Below are 18,478 nucleotides of genomic sequence, written 5' to 3'. Positions count from 1 at the left end.
AAGAAATGTGATTTTGCCTAACTTTTTAAAAACTATTTTATATTATTTGTCACAGTTCACATTATGTCCATATGCTACCCCCTTTTTTAATGTATCATCTAAAGAATAGAGATTATAATCTCATATAATGATCTCAAATGTTGTTTTGAGTTAGCTAAAAATCTGATTTAAAACTTAAAAACAGTGGCCACACAATTTCACATGACTGTATTTAGCTATTTATTATCACATATGTACAGAGACATATTGCACAGTACAAACACAAAGTCCTGGCTTTTCTCAAATAAATAAGAAACCAACATAAACCTCATGTGAGGGAATAATGTATTTTGTGCGTGATTTTTTACTTGTGTGCGTGGTTCAAGGGAGATACATTATTTATATTTACACAGAGAGATAAATATACACTTTACAAACTCATAAAAGCTTTTCCACTTTTGCATACTGCTGCTAACTTGCCACTGGGTGGTAGAACACTGTCTTACAGCGTGAAAGTTTTAAATTGTAGCAAATCACTTTTAATTAAAAAAAGTCCTGCTATTGAGGTCTTATAAGGTTTTTTTTAGACTCAGAGCCAAGCCAAAAAAGAGAGGTATCTGAACCTAAAATCAACAAGTCAAGATAGTTTAGACTACTACACAGATGGTATTAAAAACCTCCTCTAAGCATTATTATGCAATACTTGGCCTCCTCAAGTGTGTGTGTGTATGCGAGTCGCCTGCAGTCAGAGCGGTATAAGAGGAGCGCAGGCACGTCCACATCTCAGATGTCCTCATGTCCCACTTCCTCGCCAACATTCAGTGTCTCAGTCTTTATGGGCAGGACAGGGTACAGGAGCTCCACCATGCTCATATGTTGAAGCTCTCTCCACAGCCACACGTGCCCTTTATGTTGGGATTGTTGAAGACAAATTCACTGGACAGCTTGGACTCCACATAGTCCATCTCAGTGCCCAGAAGGGTCAGCTGAGCCTTCTTCTCTATGAACACCCTAACACCTGCAAGAGAAGCACAGTACAGCCGTCACCACTCGCAACTGCTTACCTAAATGTAGTATACGATACAACGTTACAATACGATGATATTTAAGACAAGATAAAAGGAAACAGACATTAACATAATATCACAGTCTAGTATATAGACTGAGTATGACACGTTCCCATCAGTAAAACAAACCTTCAAATTCAAAAAACACAATTTGAAATAAAACCTCTATGTGTAAGAATGGAAATAGGTCTGTCAATTGATTAAAATAAAAAACAATTCTAGTGAAACTCCAAATGTCTCAATCCCCTGTTTAATACCAAATAAATTAGTGTATATTCATTTCAATATTTGATTTCATTAAAAAAAAAACATCTCCGTCACACAACTGTACATATTCAAGTTCCTCCAAAAACTACATTTTATATTATTACGTTAGAACACATCATTTTAAGATGTACCTATGCTTAGTACTCTTTTTTTGTTTTACTGTAGACCTTGAAAGCCTCATCATGTTTCACCATGGCAATAACAGCTCATGTTAACTCATTCTCCTCTGCCCATGCCAATGAGTCAAACAATACAGCGGCAATAAAACGACTTACAGACATTAAAGGGTTGCCTTTGACAGCCCTAATTTGATCATGTCCATCTTCAGCAAACCTAGTTTTAGTATAAAAAAAAGCTACGTGGCAAAAAGCAATTTATGCTGTAATTCATTGTAAACAAATAAAGAGAGTTTAATGTATTAGATCTTTGTTCTGCCAGGCTTCCTGACCCCAACTTTTACATTTTATTACAAGGATAGCAAAACAATGAGATAAGGCTCACCATCTTGCAGTACTTCCTCATCAGATTTGTCTTTTTCCTTGGTGTAGTCCAGTGTGTAGGTCAGTCCATTACAGCCACGTGTTCTCACTCCGACCTTCATAGCGATCTATGAAGAACCAAACACAACGATATCACCATTCATTGTCAGGTATCCATTATAAATCCCTACTTTCAGTGCCGCATGAGACATTGTCTGACCACTGGCGAATGTGGCCAAGTTTGGTAACAGCAAAATAATAAATTCAGTGTGGAATAACAGATGTTTAATGATCGTCTGCTGCCACTTGATATCACTAAAGTACTTTAAAATCCTACTTCGAGAAATATGTTGCCTAAAAAACACACATAGGAAGTGAAAAGGGTGATTAACCTAATTATTCCATTATATATAAGGTTAAGATAACACAGTCCGATAAGTATACATTATTTTTGATTTATTGTAAATTGAAAATGTAATCCTAAAACCACACAGCACCCTGTGGCAGCACTGTTTGTCTGACAATATGATGTTCAAGGTCGTATCAGTTACTTACAAATTCAGGCTTGTTCTTCAACAGAAAACTGATCCTGTTCACAGCTGATGGAGTCTAAAGGAAACAGAATAGAAGATAAAAGGTTAATACAATATCGGATTCAGATGGAAGCAGTGCTTTTGTTTAAAAAACTGTAACTGTTTTTTGTTTGTCATACTTTTGCTCAATGTGCTTCATACAGTCCATGGTGCAGGTGTAGGTTTCTATGACTGTTTTGAATAGTTTTGCTCCCCACTGTGAGAACATTCTGTTGCCCAGGCAAGTACCAACACTATAACAATATAACACACCCCTGTAGCCCCTTGTGCAATTGAGTGGACATTATGTAAATATATTTAACATGTTCATAAAAATGCTCAACTTTTTACTGTGATATCTTGTTTCAATAGTTACTTTAGCTGTATTATTATTTGTATTTGTATTCTATTTTATCTTTACCTTGTGTGAATCCTGTTTTTCATTCCGACACTGTTGCTGCTATAAACAAATGAATTTCCAAGGGGATAAATAAAGTTCCATCTTATCTTATCTTATTAGCCACACAGTGCTAATTAATCCCTTAAAGCTGAGTGGAGCTGCTGATGCCAAATGTACAGCACATCTCAAATGTGTGACAGCCAGTTGTATAATGACCAAACTGTCAGCCAGTATTGAAAACCTAAACCCATCTCATTGTATAAATGAGATGTAATATTAACCATTATATCATGTGGTATGAGTATAATTATCTTTAGTCCCTGGCAGGTAAAGAAAATAACAACAGGAACCTATAATAACACATGTTCTGCTGTGTCATTGAGGGACTTCTTAACAGTTACCTCGGCACCAGGGACGTGCACAGGTACGGGCTAATGTTGCCCGGGCAACAGCCCGTTTGCCATTTTTGTCTGACCTGCGCCTCTGGAGAGAGCAAGAGTTTTTTGTTTTTTTCTATTGTGGCCGAATCAACATGATAAGCCCACAATTAGTATTGTAGCGTCTCGCTGCGGGAAACACACCTTGTCAGCGCTGTCATCTGCCCCAAGTCACGTGACTTTGTTTACAATCTGACAGCTGGAAGCAAAGGAAAGCCCTCCGGCCTCATATGGCTATGATGATCACACCAAATCCCTGCCTGGCGTTCGAGTATAGGGGACAAACCAGGGGACTTTACTTCCTCTTGACACCGTCGGTTATTTACAACAAAAAAACACCTAAATATGTTATTGTGCTTCTGTGTCTTTTACTCTGTAAACTACCTCAACGGGGCCGCTCGCTCTCTTTTCTTGATCGCCCTCTCAGAGAACACTTCACTGTCCCGCTTCATTGTAGGATTTCTGCCATGTCTCGACTTCAGTTTGACCACCTCTGTTATTAAGTTATGAAATACTAAATAAATAAGTAATTAGAGGCCCTTTTTCCAGTTTAGAGCAATAGCCCCTCCAAATGTCTATGCACGTCCCTGCTCGGCACTCTATCTTTTATCAGCTCGGACCACCAGTGCACACATTATCTGGCAACAACACCAACAGCAGGCTCGCCAGGCTGATATTAAACATCAGAACAGTTTTATCCCGCCCATTATAACAAACAGTCATTGTGCACTGACAAATTGCTACCCTGAATCTATTAGTTTACATTTAAAAACAACATTGTGTGATCTGCCACAAACGATTATTTCCTTTAGTCGTCAGCTAACAACAGTGAAGAGTGACAGTAAATGTCGGTTTGACGAGGGCAACATGCAATGATTGAGCTGGGTTGTTTTTTTTAACCTTTATTTAAGAAGGAAGGTTTCGTTGAGATTTTCAAGAGAGTCCTGGCCAAGATAGGCAGCAGCACAGTGACAGAACAAACATCTAAACATCGTAAAAAGCATCTACAGACAGCATTATCTTCTTCTCGGTCATTAAGCAGATTAACATAATATTGAATATTGAGGAAGCCCTTGTGCCCCATAGCATCTGTGCCTCAACTCGTTTACTCTGAACTTTAATAAATCACCCATCAGATCTGCTCACATCTATAACATATATTGCCCACATGGATGCCAAATATTCCCTAAAGATTTCTATAGATGTCAAAATATTAATATGCGGCTAACTGTAGCTGAACAAAAGCACATTACCCAACAACTTAGCTTAGCAAAGGTTAGCATCTAGTTCAGCCAAGGCCAGTTATATTCTTAGGACCGAGTGATTGTATAACCACCCTTGTGTGGCTAAAACAGATATAGGAACATCAACAAGCTGACATGTTATGTTGCAGGAAAGCTCGGCAAAGGTTGTACTTTACTGCGTGGAGCGTTCAAGTGACAGAAGGTTAGCTAGCTTACCTAATGCTGGATCACGTAACGTTCACGGGCGCAGGATGTTAACGCCACACTTTGTGTATTAACATGTATTGAATGCGAAGAAAACTGTTTAATGTGCGTTTATTAACAAAGCTAATGACTTACCAGTGTCAGTGCGGCTCTTGTAGGCAGAATCCTTCTTTTGCTGACCGCTCGGACGGTCGCTCGCACCATGGAGGCAGACATGTTGCTTCAGTAAAATCACAACATTGAATTGCGCAAGCGCGTAAGAAAATGGCCAACCGTCCAAAATAATGAGACCGTCAACGATTGGCTAAAACTATGACGGACAGATGTTTCAGCCAATGGGCTCACTGATAAACATCTATTCGTTGTGTAACCTACTTAGTTATTACTTTATGCGTCTCTGGGCACTTGAGTGGATTGTTTCGTTGTATTCTTGTACAATGAGGTACTTCATAAAACATTACTTTAAACCAGCGTTGTTTGCCTACCCAAAGTTTCCAAGGTCGATACATAACTTACACATACTCCATTGGGCAATTGTTTGTGGCAAAAAAGTCTTCTTGTAAACATGACACAGTGACTAGCTTGGACTAACTTTACTACTTCTGACAAAAATATAATAAAACTGAATAATCAAATAATTACTCGTGTAATAACACAGAACCAGTCCAGTTTATTGTAAAATATATTATTGTGACAGTTGTTGTGTTATTTAGCTGCTGTATTGGCAAAAATGTAATAAGCAAAGACGGAAGGAAAAACAAATAGTTATCATATCATATCAGTGTTGCCCGTTTTATCAGAGGTTGTGTTCCCCAAATGCATTGACAGTTTGACATCTAATCATTGTTTTGAGACAAAACAATTGTATTCAAAAAATATTCCACACTGGGTTTGGATTTTGAGTTTAATGAGTTCTTTGAGACACAAACTGGATTGCAAGCCGACTTTTCCTGGCAGGATTGGGGTTACTTAAAAACAAACTAAACCTCTCATTGAGTCCCAACAAAAGATATCCAATAAAGCTGGCATTAAAACAAAGCTACTTTAAAATGAGAAAGTTTGATTACAATACCACCAACAACACATTTCTTCTAATCAAATTCAGCCATTATAGGACAACAATAAAGCCAGATAGTCCATCTATGAAGTTGAATGATAAGCAGGTCTTTGAGACATTAAACTAGCAGCAACATAATTTAAGGGCATGTACCCTCACACAGTGCAGCTACCAATATGTGGCACCATTACAACAAAATGAAGCTTTTGTGGTAAATAAATACATTTATGTCTTCACTTAACTGAGATTACCTCTAGTTTTGTGTAAGCATGACACTTTTTGTCATGCTCTCTCAACGTTATGTTCTTGCACTAATGTTACAACGCTTCCTAGCATTTGTGGTGACACATACAGGTCAGGATAAGCAGAGGACAGCACAGTTTCACTGTCCTTCTGTTAACATAGGCAGTTGAGGGGCATGTATCTATGTAATAGGGGTGGATCAGCAATCACCAAAAATAAAACTATGATCCTGAAAAAATATGTACAGGGTGGTTTCTCCAACATAAAAACTTTCGATAGATTTGCTAGGCTGAAGAAGAGACGGACTGATGGACGTCAGTGCAGGACAAATTAACAGGATTTCAAAGAAAATGTGGTTAAAAAAATAAAAAATAAAAAAGATCCTTGCCACTACGTACACTGCCAATGAACATTTTCACATAACCTTTACTGTAATTTTTTGAGTTGAATCTCAAACATCTGAGGTGAGCTAAACTGAGCTTAAGTCGCTTTAAGGTAGCAGTCAAAACACTAAACCATGACCCTTTGTGTTACAGCTGTATCAGTGCTTATGGACACTTGGTCTTACCTTACTGTGACGACAGTTGCCAATACTGACAAAAAAAGGTTAGCATCAAGTATAACACAAATGTATTGTAGTCTACAAAATATGGACTATTACGTTGAGAAAATGAACTATTAGACATGAACTTGACACCTCTAAATAACTTACTTATTATAATTTAAGAGATTCTAAACTAAATCCGCAATGTAATAAGTATAAAACAAACTTGACTGGCAGTGTAGGCAAACAGACATGAGGTGCATGCATAATGGCTTCTCTTGTTAAAATGAAAGATTTAAAAAGCTCCTCCAGGGAGGACAGCTTTGGGGTGGGGTAGGGGGGGGAAACACATAAAAAGGCCCTATTTGGCTTCAAGTCAAGGCGTCCTGGCTTTGGCTTTTAACAGGCTCCCATTGGCCCAACAGTCCCATTGAGATTCAATGGTTTCTGAGACTTTGGGTTGCTTTCTGCCTGGACAAGAGAATAACCTTGTGGCTTGTGTAGCCACAGCTGCTGCTCATTCCACCGGACTCTTCCTGTGACCAGAGCGACCCGCATTTCGGGAGGCTAAACTACCTGAAATAGACCAGAAAGCAATTGTCAAAATTGATTCAAAAACATATTTTCAACCTGCACCAGAGCACCCGTTATAAAAAAAACATCCATCTTATCAGGCTAAATAACAAAACAAAACAGAACATGATGCCTCAACCTAATAAACTGAACGCTGGATTTTCTTTATTTTACGCTTTATTTGCAAAAAACCCATTTCAGGTTACAAGTTAGATCGCATAAAGAATATGTTGACTATATAGAAAGCAACTGAACACAACAGGAACAAAATGCTAATCTTTAGCAACTAGAGTTCAGAGGAAGATAGATAGACCTGAACCTGCGTCTTGCTTTCGTTTTCTCTTCTCAACAGCCCTAAGAAAAGTGGACCAAAATAAAAAACCAAACCCTGTCAACAGTTTTTACCGAGACCAATATCAGCTCAAAGTACAGAGCACTTTGTCTCCCTAAATTAATCACCGGGGGTGTACGAATAAAAATAAAGCAAATATGGTCTGACAATTTGTGTTCAAGAGAAAGCTGCCCCATAATGTGTTCTGATGGAAGAGGAGTACTTCATACATTTTCCAATCAGTGTTTAATTAGTTAGCCTATACATTCACAAACTGGTACCATCAGAATGAAACGTTGATTCCCTAAGGATCTAAACATTTAAGCAATTTCTTTGTACATACCCGCTTGTGGACTTAATATCACATTCTGTGGTTTTCTCTTCTTTTTCTCTTCTTGTAAAGGTGAACCCTGGAAAAGGGGAGATAAACAGAGGCACAGGTATAGTAGTGGGCATAAGCTGTCTCTGTTAGAAGAAACATGTTTCAAGAATATGAATCATTGGCTGTGACAAACGGATATCATACCTGTCTCTCCTTTTCTCTCACATTCCTCAAGTGGCCTGAAGAGGTGGAAGAAAAGCCATCCATCCTGGCATTTCCTACCAAATGAAAAAAAGAAGCGTCAATTGCGCCCTTTCAATCTTTATTAACATCAATGCATAAGATTTGATATTTCTTAATGCAATAGAAACCAAAGGACATTAACTAACAAGTTCAACTATGGAGTTAAAACAAATGTATTTTGGAAGGCCTTAATGCCATAGAAAAAAGAATCATACCTGCAGGGCTTCTGTACAGCTGACAGTCCTTCTTGATGTGGGAACTTGATCCACACAGGAAGCAGCAGCGCACTTCCTGTGCATCCCTTTTCCTCCAGTGCTCACCCCTGTGTCTGCCCTGGTCCTTGCCGTCCTCAGCTGTGTCTCTCATGTGATCTGGCCTTTTCTCAGAGTCCCTTCTGTGCCTGGACCTGGGATACAATTATCCAAAACATTATAAAAACATGTAGCATGATAGATGGTGAAGAAAAAACATTTATCATCACAGGGCCAAATCAGACATGTGATTATACGTACTTTTTGCGCAGGGGACAGTCTTTCATGAAGTGGCCGATCTTGCCACAGATGCGGCAGCAGCGGTCATTTGGAGCCACTTCTCCCTCAGTGAGAACTTCAGGATCAAAGAAATACTCCTGGGAGGAATAAGAACAAATCATTGTGAGACAAATCTGAGGCAAGTCCACCAAAACCTGCAACTGTGGTGTTCAGACAGCAAACACTAACCATCTTGCTGGGGTACACAGGAGGGAAAGCTTTGACTGGTGTGCCAAACACTGTCCTGCCGTTGATGAAGGCCTTCATGATGAAGTTAGTCACTGATTTGGTGAAAAAAAAACATTATATTAGATAAGCAACCAGAGACAAAGACATTGAGACAACAGTAGATACAGACAGAAATAAGCATACTTTTCCTGGACAGGCCAGCACCGAGATTATGATTCAGGTCAAACGGATCTGGGATTTGAACAGAGGAGGGAAAGCAAAACAAATGACAAATTAGAAGATATTTCAAAGAAGCCTCTTGAACCTTTGAATTCAGAAAACAAATTCCACAATACTAATAGGTAATAGTGATGTGGAGTTAACAAATTGGATAGACAGCAGGATGTATTAATGATTCCAAAGTGACAAAACTATTATTTCCACTTGATGGTGTTTAAGCCAGGATAAAAACTCCCTTGCATCTACCCAGTGGAATAATACTCATATGATTCTGTGTTATAATTTAATTGTACAAGTCTGGACCCTGAGCTGACCTTCAATGACGATGTATTTGGACGTCCACTGCTTGTTGAAGGTGGTGAGGCAGTTGTGCAGACGGTTACAGATCACTTGCTCTCTGAAGTCGAAGTCCTCGGTGTAAAAGCGGAGCAGGCCGAGCCACAGCTCCCCCACCGTCTCAGTATTCCCCCCACCCTGTGGCCAGCGACTGGGCTGCAGGTGGCAAAGGACAGGATTGGTCTATATTTAGGGCACGCTGTGATATGCATATTGACAACAATTTTCACAGAGGCACTAAGACACAATATGTTAATATCCAAAACACTCACAAGCGTTTTTAAATCATCAAAGAAGTACACGTTCCAGTCATCAACTAGCACCTCCGGCTTCTTCTTTCCATCGTAAATCTGCAACAAAAGTTGAGAAATTGAAAATGTAGAGTGTCTTGGGAATAATGTAAGAAATGCTTCAGTCTAGCGTTTGGGATGCAAAATATCAAATCATTTCAAACGTGTGAGTAAGTCTGCGATTTTAGGTAGTTTAGATTCCTACACATTGATCTAAGTTTGTGGGATAGGGTAATAAGTAAACATACATTTTAACCCATTTCTTTTTTTTAACAAACATGTCACTTGTACCTCTTGCAGCACCGGGATAACTGGTGGGTTTCTCTGCTGGAGAAAGAACAGCACCATGAGGGTGTAAGCGTAGGACGAGAGACTGCCGCGTGAAGCATCGCCAATGTCACACATCTGTAATGGGACAAACAAAAAAGTATGGTGATACAGTAAAACAATATAATATTAATATATGACCCTGGAGACATAAGCCGCGTTCACACCAAGTACTTTGCCGCACTTAGTTCCCAGCACTTAGTTCCCCTATGGAACTAAGAGCCGATCGCGTTCACACCGGAATAAGTTCCCTGAGGGAAGATTACGCAAATTAGCCGCTGACGTCACCTCGTCTTCTTCTGCTTTGGGTTTACTGGCAGGCCGCAAACAACTTCACGGCGTATACTGCCCATGGATGTATAGATACTGCCACCCGAAGTCCCCGGCCGGAAGTCCCCGGAGTTAGGGACTGGCTTCAGTAGAAGCTGCTGGGAGTCCCAGCAGCTTCTACTGAAGCCTTCCGAGTAAATCGCCAGAACGCCGACACCTCCTCATCTCCACCGCTCCCATGTTTTCTTTTGTGTTGCCATAAGTTAGTCTCTCTGCGTTTGTGCGCTGGGCGAATGCTAATGCTAATAATGCTAATGCGAGGATAATAAAATGGCAGCTCTACAAAACATTTCAGAGTTTTACGGGGCGTGGTTTGCAATTCGCCCAGCCAATCAGAACTGGGGCACTTTTTTCCCCCCAGGATAGTACCATCTCTCAGCAGGCACTAAAAATGGGGGTAAAAGTTCCCGGCACTAAGTACTCTTTTTGGTGTGAACGCGACATAAGGGGTATTAATGGAACTAAACGGGAAAAGTACGGGGAAAAGTACTCCGGTGTGAACGCGCCTATTCAAACACGTCTTCGGCACACTCACCTTGGCGAAAACCTTCATGACATAACAGAGGATCTTCACTCTTCTGTCGATGGCAGCATAGGAAGCCAACAGGTGTGTGTTGTGCAGGGCCTAAAAAAAAAGGATGGCAAGCCATTATATGAATAAGAAAGTTATTCAATAGCAAATGTATACAGGTGTAACAGATGGCAAGAAGAAAGAGCCCCACCAGAGTGTTGTAGAGGCTGATGTCGCCCTCCAGGCCGGTGCGAACATGGTAGAACTTCACGATGGGCACTTTTGCTGTGGTGATGGGCAGGATGTTCTTCAGGCCTGGTGACGGGGTGCAGATATGGAAACGTGTAAAAGGATGCATTGACACTCTGCATTTTTACTTCTGAAAATGGCTTGTTAATATAACCTCACAATAGAAACAAAAGTACTTTATTGACCAAATGAAACATAATAAAATAAATCAGCATCTTTCTAACCTGGGTGTTTCCTCAGCATCCTCGCTAAGCTTTCGATTATGCTGATGCAGTCAATGTCCTGTGGAAGCAATTGATGAAAATCATTACTTTTTGATGGATTTAGAGATTACAATAAACCTCATGACAATTCACTATTACCAATAACTTCAACATCCACCAACCTCATCGTGTTTATTCCTCAATGATTAAAGCAGAAACACTGTATACCAACCAAAATGATTTGTTATGTTTCTATCCATTAATGAACTACACTCATGCAAGCATCTGAAAGTAGGACCTTTGTCATGTCACCACACTTAAATAACTTTCAAAAATGACATCCCATAATTAAACAGATAGCTTACATCCATTGTCTCCTGCCCCTCCAGCACCATGCAGATGTCTAGGTCACTCTGCCTGAAGCCATAGCCATTTTTTGATGATCCAAACAGTTGTAGCCGGGCTCCTGTCCATCAGAAAACATGTTGAGTTAATCATCAGTGCATTCTGTTCCAAAATACGAGTTGTTAATATGAAAGTAAACGAAATACAGTGTCATGCAGTGTTATGTTAGTTTAAATTGTACAAAATGAAAGATGCTGAACAGTGCACACGGTGGTTTCCTTCACCTGCATACTGCCGCCTGACAAAGGTCTCCAGGTCTTGAAGGATGTGCTCTCTAACACCCACTTCCAGCTCATCAGGGGCGAAGTCAGCTAAAAACAAAAGAAGAAGAAAAAAAAAAAGAGTCATCCTCAGATCTGACCCAAGTCCTACACTTTATTTGAATGATTTCCCCAAACTGAAATGAAGAAGATGTCATAGGAAACATGTGCAAACATCAATAATACGTTTGACTTATTTTATATGAATGCAACTATTTACTGAACCCGACCCAAAAGAAGAAAAATACTTGGTATCACAATAAAAATCTATCCAATAATAATCTCATCATCTCTTAATATTTCTGAAATCACATAATACTCACTGAAGCACTGTTCACAGACTTTGTTGAGGACACCGAGAAACTCTGGTGTCATTGAGGGCAAAGGATCCAGCTCCACTTTCTTGAAATCTTCGGGACAGTCTTTCTTCAGATGTCCGTCGCGCTTGCACAAGCTGCACACGACCATGTGGGACTAAGGGAGATTGGGAGAAGTTAAGCCTAGATGATGGACACAAGCTCTTACGTTTGAAATGTTGTATTCATTTTCATACATATTAAGAATGTTGCTTGCAAAAGTAGAATGTATTAATACAAATGTAAGACCTACCTTTCCCCTGGTGAACGCTTGTTTGGTGAACACATAGGTCTGCTTCTTCTTCTGTTGGTTTTTATTTTCTGCGCTCTGATCCTTAACTGCATCCTCTGATAAAGTTGCTGGTGAGGGGCTCACAGGTTCCATGTCCACCTCTTCGTCATCCATTGAACCCGGTGTGTCCAGATCCGGACCCTCCTCATCAGACAACAGCTCGTCCCCTGAGATCTCGTCCACGGGAAAAATGTCCTCATCCTCTGTGGTGAAGCTGTCCAGGTGATGTCTGTTATGTGCTCCCTCATTGTTATCCTCATCCTCGTCATCCTCAGAGAGACTGCTTTTACCCTGGTCAACTTTTTCCTTCTCTCGTTCTTCATCCGAGTCACTGAATTCTTCAACTTCCTCTTCTTCTTCAATAATGCAATCGGAGTCTTCAGGGCCGTTTTCTCCAGCTTTAGGTTGATCTGCAGGTTGTGACTGGACGCTGAGCTCACTGAAATCTGATGTGATATCCGATGCATTGGAAGCCTCTGCGTTTGCCCCTCCACGCTGTGCCTTTGTCTTGAGATTAGCAGCTGGCGTGTTGAGTGGCAGGGCAAAGTACTTGTAGGTGTTCTTGAGGCAGTGGACGATGTACTCGTACATTTGCTGGCTGTTCACGGTGCGAGCCACATTCCTCTTCACAGAAAATGGGTCTGAACACAGAAACAGAGATAGTACTGAAAGTTAAACCTTGTAAGAGTTATAAATAGTAAACACAAGAGTTTTTAAAAATGTTATAGAATCATAGTAACAACTCTAAGGCTGGGAAGTCAACAAAACCCCAGAACCGCACCAATAATATATTTTACTCGCTGCTTCTTTATTTCAACCACGGAATTAGCGTAGCTCTAATAGTGATTTTTAGTGCAAAAACCTAAATTCAGACTACAAAATAAGAACGATTCTGACCCTCCACGGCGATACGTTTCTTTGGCCAGTCTTTCAGCTCTCGAGAGAGGACAGGGCTGGTCCGCACACTGATTACTTTATCAGCCAGGTCAAACTCCAGTGAGTAGAAGCGGAGCATTTCCACCCAGAGAAGCCCAACTTCCACTGGCGGGTGAGGGCTCTGGAACACCAGGGGAACCTGCAAGAAATCACAGATATTACAAACTTTCAGGTGTCAGTGAGAGCGGATTAAAAACATCATACTATGAAACCCATGGTTATATAAAGTTCCAGCCTTTACAGTAGTGAAACAATGATAACAAAAACTTCTAGGAACAGCATATTCATCATTAAAACTATACAATTGTGATCACAAACTTCAAAAAAATGAGGAAGTGTTGTCATGATTACCTTTCCTTTAATACAGGAGCCCTCTGCTGGCTGTTCTTTAGAGGCAGGGGTGTAAGCCCAGTGTACGTGACCATCCTCTGTGTGTGTGAGGTTGAAGTCTGACAGCCTGCTCAGTGAAAACACCTTAATCTAAAAAATGAAGAAAATCAGGTGATTAGATTAAACTACAAAAATGACCAATACTGATATTATTTCTCTATATTCCATTTCAAGCTCAAGGTGAACATAAAAGCAGACCTCTTGTTTCAGGTAGGTTGGCAAGAGGGACTCTTTGCGCTGCTGTAAGAAGTAGATAACCATGAGGGCGAAGACGTACGGGGGCAGCCCACCTTCCTCTGCACGGTCGATATCACAGATCTGTTTTACCAAAGAATTTTAGGCTTAAAACACCATTATTTTCTGTTGTGTGTATCATATGAGCTAACAGTGTCACAACTGGAGACATACCTTTGCCCAGCGTCTTAGGCCCAGAACCAGTGGGAGGAGAAGGGGCTCCTGACTGGACAGAGCAGAAAGATAGGAGGTGGTCTGGAACGCGTTTTCATTCCCAGCACTCACTCTGCAGGTGAGGCCACTGTTGAGAAAAGATAACAGTTTCAATTTACTGCTCATGTGTGTGTTGTAATGTAACCCTGATATGAACAGTTGTCAATCCATTTTTTTCTCTCTTTACATGTAAGAAAACGCATTTCTGTAGTTTCATAACGTCCTGATAAAACGGAATAACAAAAGATCATTCAGAGTTTAACACATGAAGTGGACAAGCAAATCTATACCAACCTCTTTTTCTCTTTGCACATGACCACAGGCACCCTGGCATGGAAATCAGCTTCCATATCAACGAAAATAGCTGAGGACACAACAAGACATGTTCCATTTAAAACTTCCATGACAGTCTGGTATTACGTTTGATATGGTTTTAACAAAGACAAATATTGCGCTTAAATAAACAAAGAGGTGACTCACGGCTCACAGAGAGGCTCTCCTTGACCAGCAACAAGACGTCTGGCTGATGCATCTGCAAATACATTCCACTTTAAGTCTTAATACAGATATACAATATAGAAAAGGTGCAAAATAATAGCGATTTAAATATTGTCATAACTATACAATTCTCTAATTCATTACCATGAAGTGGTGTTAATAAATATCCAACAGCAATATGAACAATTCTGAAGCGCTACAGTCTTTTCAAACTGCACATATATACACAATATTCATTCCACTAATTTAAAGTGTGAAAATAAAGTTAGATCATTTTCTTATCATTTGAATTGTGTATCTTTATGTACATAACCACTATAGAGGACATTAACAACATTAAGGATGTTGGATAATATTTCAATTTTTGTACACAATTTGGGATAGTTTCATTTTTCAGGAAAATTGTTTAAAGGGTTATTCTAGAGCCTTGTTTAGCAGCCTTCTTTCAGCTGAGCCAAAAAAAACTGAAAACTAAACAAAAAAATGCAACATGATGTGAAGCGCAAGTTCTATGATCCGTTGCACTTCTAATTCACACTGGGCTACTCACATGAGGCGGATACTGAATGTCAATATTGACGTCAGCATCCTTAAATCCAAACTTGGTGCAGGAGGATCCATATAGCCTGAGCCTGATCTCTACAGATGATAGAAAGAGAGGGAATACAGTTGTTGACATTAGAATGTACATCACAAAATAATAAACTTAAGTAAAGCATAAGAGCCAACAGCTTGCTTTCTACACAGCAAAATCACCACTCATGAAGGAATCAGGTCATGTCTCATGGCTACCTAAGACACATTTCATCCCCAGGTGACCTACCAGGCAGGACGGACAGAAGGAGGTCTTGCATCATGGAGACAACACATTGTCTCATCTCAACATCTTGGTCATTCATCCCATGTTCCCGGACAACCTCCTCTAATGCTGCACTCACTGCACTGATCAGCTCTGGACCAGGAGGCAGAATCTCAGTGAGCATCACCTGCTCTTGCCTCTCCTATAAACACAAACAGGAAAAAAAGAGCGTCAACACAATTTTAAGTGCAAAAGAATATTGTCCCATGAGAGTACATTAGCATCACCCGTCTACAAACGTTTACTGTTATAATCATCACTGTGATTTGCATAATAACACTGTTTCTTACCCTGGCCCTCTTCTTGTGCCGTTTGTCTCTGATATGTCTGTAAGCGTCAGACACAGAGTCCAGCAGGACGTCACACAGAGAGCAAGTGTAAAGTGCACTGGGGTTGCTGTGGGACCTCTGAACCATTAGAAAGAAGGAGGAAAGTTCAGAGATCAGACAAAGGCTGAAATAGTTACACTTTTATGGATATTCTTAGCTCATCTGTGCCCCATAAAGACTTCACACATTCTTTATGAAACAATTAAAATAAAGTAGTCCTAGTCATGTACAAAAAACAAAACTATCAAAGCACATTAGTGCTGCAACTTCTGCATTGCCTGTTCGTTTGGTATAAATCATCACAAAACAGGGAAAGACACCCAAACACAAATTATTTTAAGGCCTTTTTTGTCTGACCAACAGTTTAATACCCATATAAAAATGTGCAACTCTGCAATATCAAGAAAAGCAGCAAATTCTCACATATAAGAACTGGGGAAACCCCATTTTTTTTGTCACATCCGCTCGAATTATGACTGGAGCACAGAATCAATTATCAAATATTTGCAGATACATTTTTATCTATTTATAATTTCAGCGAAAGCGTATAAACACAAGACTGTATTTGTGGGTTATCACATAGATCCTGTACCTTCTTCAGGCTGTAGATCTCATCTTTGTTAAGCCGCTTCTCTGCCTGTCGAAGGGTTTGCAGCTCTTTGGCTGAGAGGGTGGACTCGTCAATCAGAGGGCCCATGTTCTCTTCAGCATAAGCTCTATTCTTGTTTCTGTTTCTCCGTCTCCTCCCTTTGGAAAGAAAAAATACATGTGGTAAACAAGTTTCGTGGAAGTTATCATTAATGTTATCATTAATGTGTATACATTACATTGCATTTATACATCATGGATGATGGAGTACTAGCCTTCAGTCAGACTCAAGCTTTATTATTAGCACTGATCACTCTTAACTGGATCAGGAAGCACCTTATTTTAAGGTGTCAATAGAGACGGCTGCATTATAACTTGGTTAAGTGGGGATAATCTTAAAACTGTCCCACTCTGGCTTATTAAACCACATCTGCTTTAAGAGCATTACCATCATTTTCATCTCTCCCTCCCTGCTCCCGGTCGTCCCTTGGCCCTTCTCCCTGGTTACTTCTCCTCCATTGTTGCTGGGAGCGCTCTCTCCAGTTTTCCTCTCGTGTCCCACCACTGTTCTCAGGACCCGAGGACCACCGAGGGTCATCCTTTTGTGAGGGGCTGTGACCACCTCTGAATCCACCAGGGGAGTAGCCCATGGGCCCCATTCCTCCCTTCTTGGGACTGGCCCGGTAGGGTCCGCCCTGGTTCTTGCCTCCCTCCGATCTGTAATTCTGTCCTCGACCCTGGTCCGGGGTCCTCCAGGGTTCTGCTCTCTCTGCTCCTGCTCCTGATCCTCTCTCCCATCCGCCTTGCCTACCCCGGTAAGGCCTGCCTGAATTTTCCATGGTTCACTTTTGCTAAAACTGCTGGAAGAAATGTTCAGTTAATATGAAAAAATCCACATTTTTTAAAACATTCCGACATGCACTTTATTTTGGAGAAGAAGCAAGTATTATTTGCATTTGTTCTGCTCAAAGCTTTCACATCACATCGTGTATTTCAGACCAGACTGTTGCACAACTTTGCAGCTAAATAAAACACAGCTACAATTTCAAGCTTAGTAAGTGGAGCCAACAGATATCTGATGATAAATTGTGTCATTTTAGCCCCGTGTAACTTGTCCCACTGAAAACTCAGGTTAACCGTTAACTAACTTTTATTGTAGCTGTGAAACATGACAGTACTAAACTACGGATGTGAAACCCGTGGAAAACCTAACCTTAATAGCATGATGATTCTCATGTTACCAAACATCTATCTTACTGGTATAACATCACCGTAGGGTTGATTGAGGTGACTAAAGTTACATTGCAAACACTAAGGTTAGCTAACTAACTTAACACAGGCGGACTTCGGAAGCTTGTTTTGCATGGTGTTAGCTCAAGCTAGCTCACTAGCGTATGCAGTCTGATTTCCCAGTAACCTTACTTCTTCTTATTTCTTTAATTGACGGCGTATCACTTCATCACGCATGTAGCTAACCCACCGTCAACAAATAAGTGTTAGTCACCTTATTTAACGTTAGCTTACATATAAAGCACAACCAGCTCACGTTATCGTTGCCTATTTAGCTTACCAGCTAGGACAGCTAACGGTAGCTACACAGCTAACAACAGCTAGCATTAATGTTTATTTCATAGTTTCCTTCAAACTGCTCAATCTGCAACGGCGTCAAATGCAGCGATTAGTAAAATATAAGCCAAAATGATCTGCAACGAATAATAAAGTCATTAAAATACCTTGTGTACGTCTGCAGAGGGCATACTTGAAGCGCTCGTCTTGCACTGGAGTTTGAAAGATGACGTACGTCTGTTTTGTAGTTCCGCCCACAGCAAACCCAGGACAGGTCGCTCTGAATGTTAGTAGACAATATAATTTGAACTGTTAGAAGTATCACTAATATTTAATTAGGCCTACATCTCTTCAGCAATCTGAAGCAAAGTGTAGAAAATGTCTGAAACCAGTTGTGGATGAGGTT

At 40.4% G+C, this 18,478-nt stretch overlaps 2 protein-coding genes across 3 annotated transcripts; both read right to left on the bottom strand.

Moving 5' to 3' along the window:
- Window positions 1-205: 205 nt before the first annotated feature.
- Window positions 206-4,912, bottom strand: isca1 (iron-sulfur cluster assembly 1). Its single transcript, XM_034118706.1, has 4 exons — window positions 4,785-4,912; window positions 2,348-2,401; window positions 1,815-1,920; window positions 206-997 (listed from the first exon to the last, which is right to left on the bottom strand). Exons 1-4 carry the CDS (start codon window positions 4,863-4,865, stop codon window positions 849-851), a joined length of 390 nt encoding a protein of 129 aa, XP_033974597.1. The 5' UTR covers window positions 4,866-4,912; the 3' UTR covers window positions 206-848.
- A 392-nt stretch (window positions 4,913-5,304) lies between these two features.
- tut7 (terminal uridylyl transferase 7) lies at window positions 5,305-18,327 on the bottom strand. Of its 2 annotated transcripts, none has more exons than XM_034117987.1 (29): window positions 18,240-18,327; window positions 16,955-17,366; window positions 16,511-16,665; window positions 15,880-15,996; window positions 15,554-15,731; window positions 15,281-15,369; window positions 14,713-14,764; window positions 14,527-14,596; window positions 14,194-14,320; window positions 13,984-14,103; window positions 13,747-13,875; window positions 13,357-13,534; window positions 12,421-13,100; window positions 12,135-12,285; window positions 11,776-11,862; window positions 11,512-11,612; window positions 11,168-11,225; window positions 10,906-11,009; window positions 10,719-10,808; window positions 9,818-9,931; window positions 9,509-9,586; window positions 9,215-9,392; window positions 8,865-8,912; window positions 8,682-8,773; window positions 8,475-8,590; window positions 8,178-8,368; window positions 7,924-7,997; window positions 7,741-7,807; window positions 5,305-7,069 (listed from the first exon to the last, which is right to left on the bottom strand). In XM_034117987.1, the coding sequence occupies exons 2-29, from the start codon at window positions 17,343-17,345 to the stop codon at window positions 7,011-7,013; spliced, it is 3,894 nt and encodes a 1,297-aa protein (XP_033973878.1). In that variant the 5' UTR covers window positions 17,346-17,366; window positions 18,240-18,327; the 3' UTR covers window positions 5,305-7,010. The 2 variants fall into 2 exon arrangements, with proteins under 2 accessions (XP_033973878.1, XP_033973879.1); XM_034117988.1 differs by having other exon boundaries at window positions 16,955-17,363; window positions 18,240-18,325.
- Between the last annotated feature and the right edge of the window lie 151 nt (window positions 18,328-18,478).

The sequence above is a fragment of the Trematomus bernacchii genome, unplaced genomic scaffold, assembly GCF_902827165.1.
Source record: "Trematomus bernacchii unplaced genomic scaffold, fTreBer1.1, whole genome shotgun sequence".
NCBI classification, from domain to species: Eukaryota; Metazoa; Chordata; class Actinopteri; order Perciformes; family Nototheniidae; genus Trematomus; species Trematomus bernacchii.
Note: the sequence above shows the minus strand (reverse complement) of the source record. Positions and strands in the feature narration are given on the sequence as shown.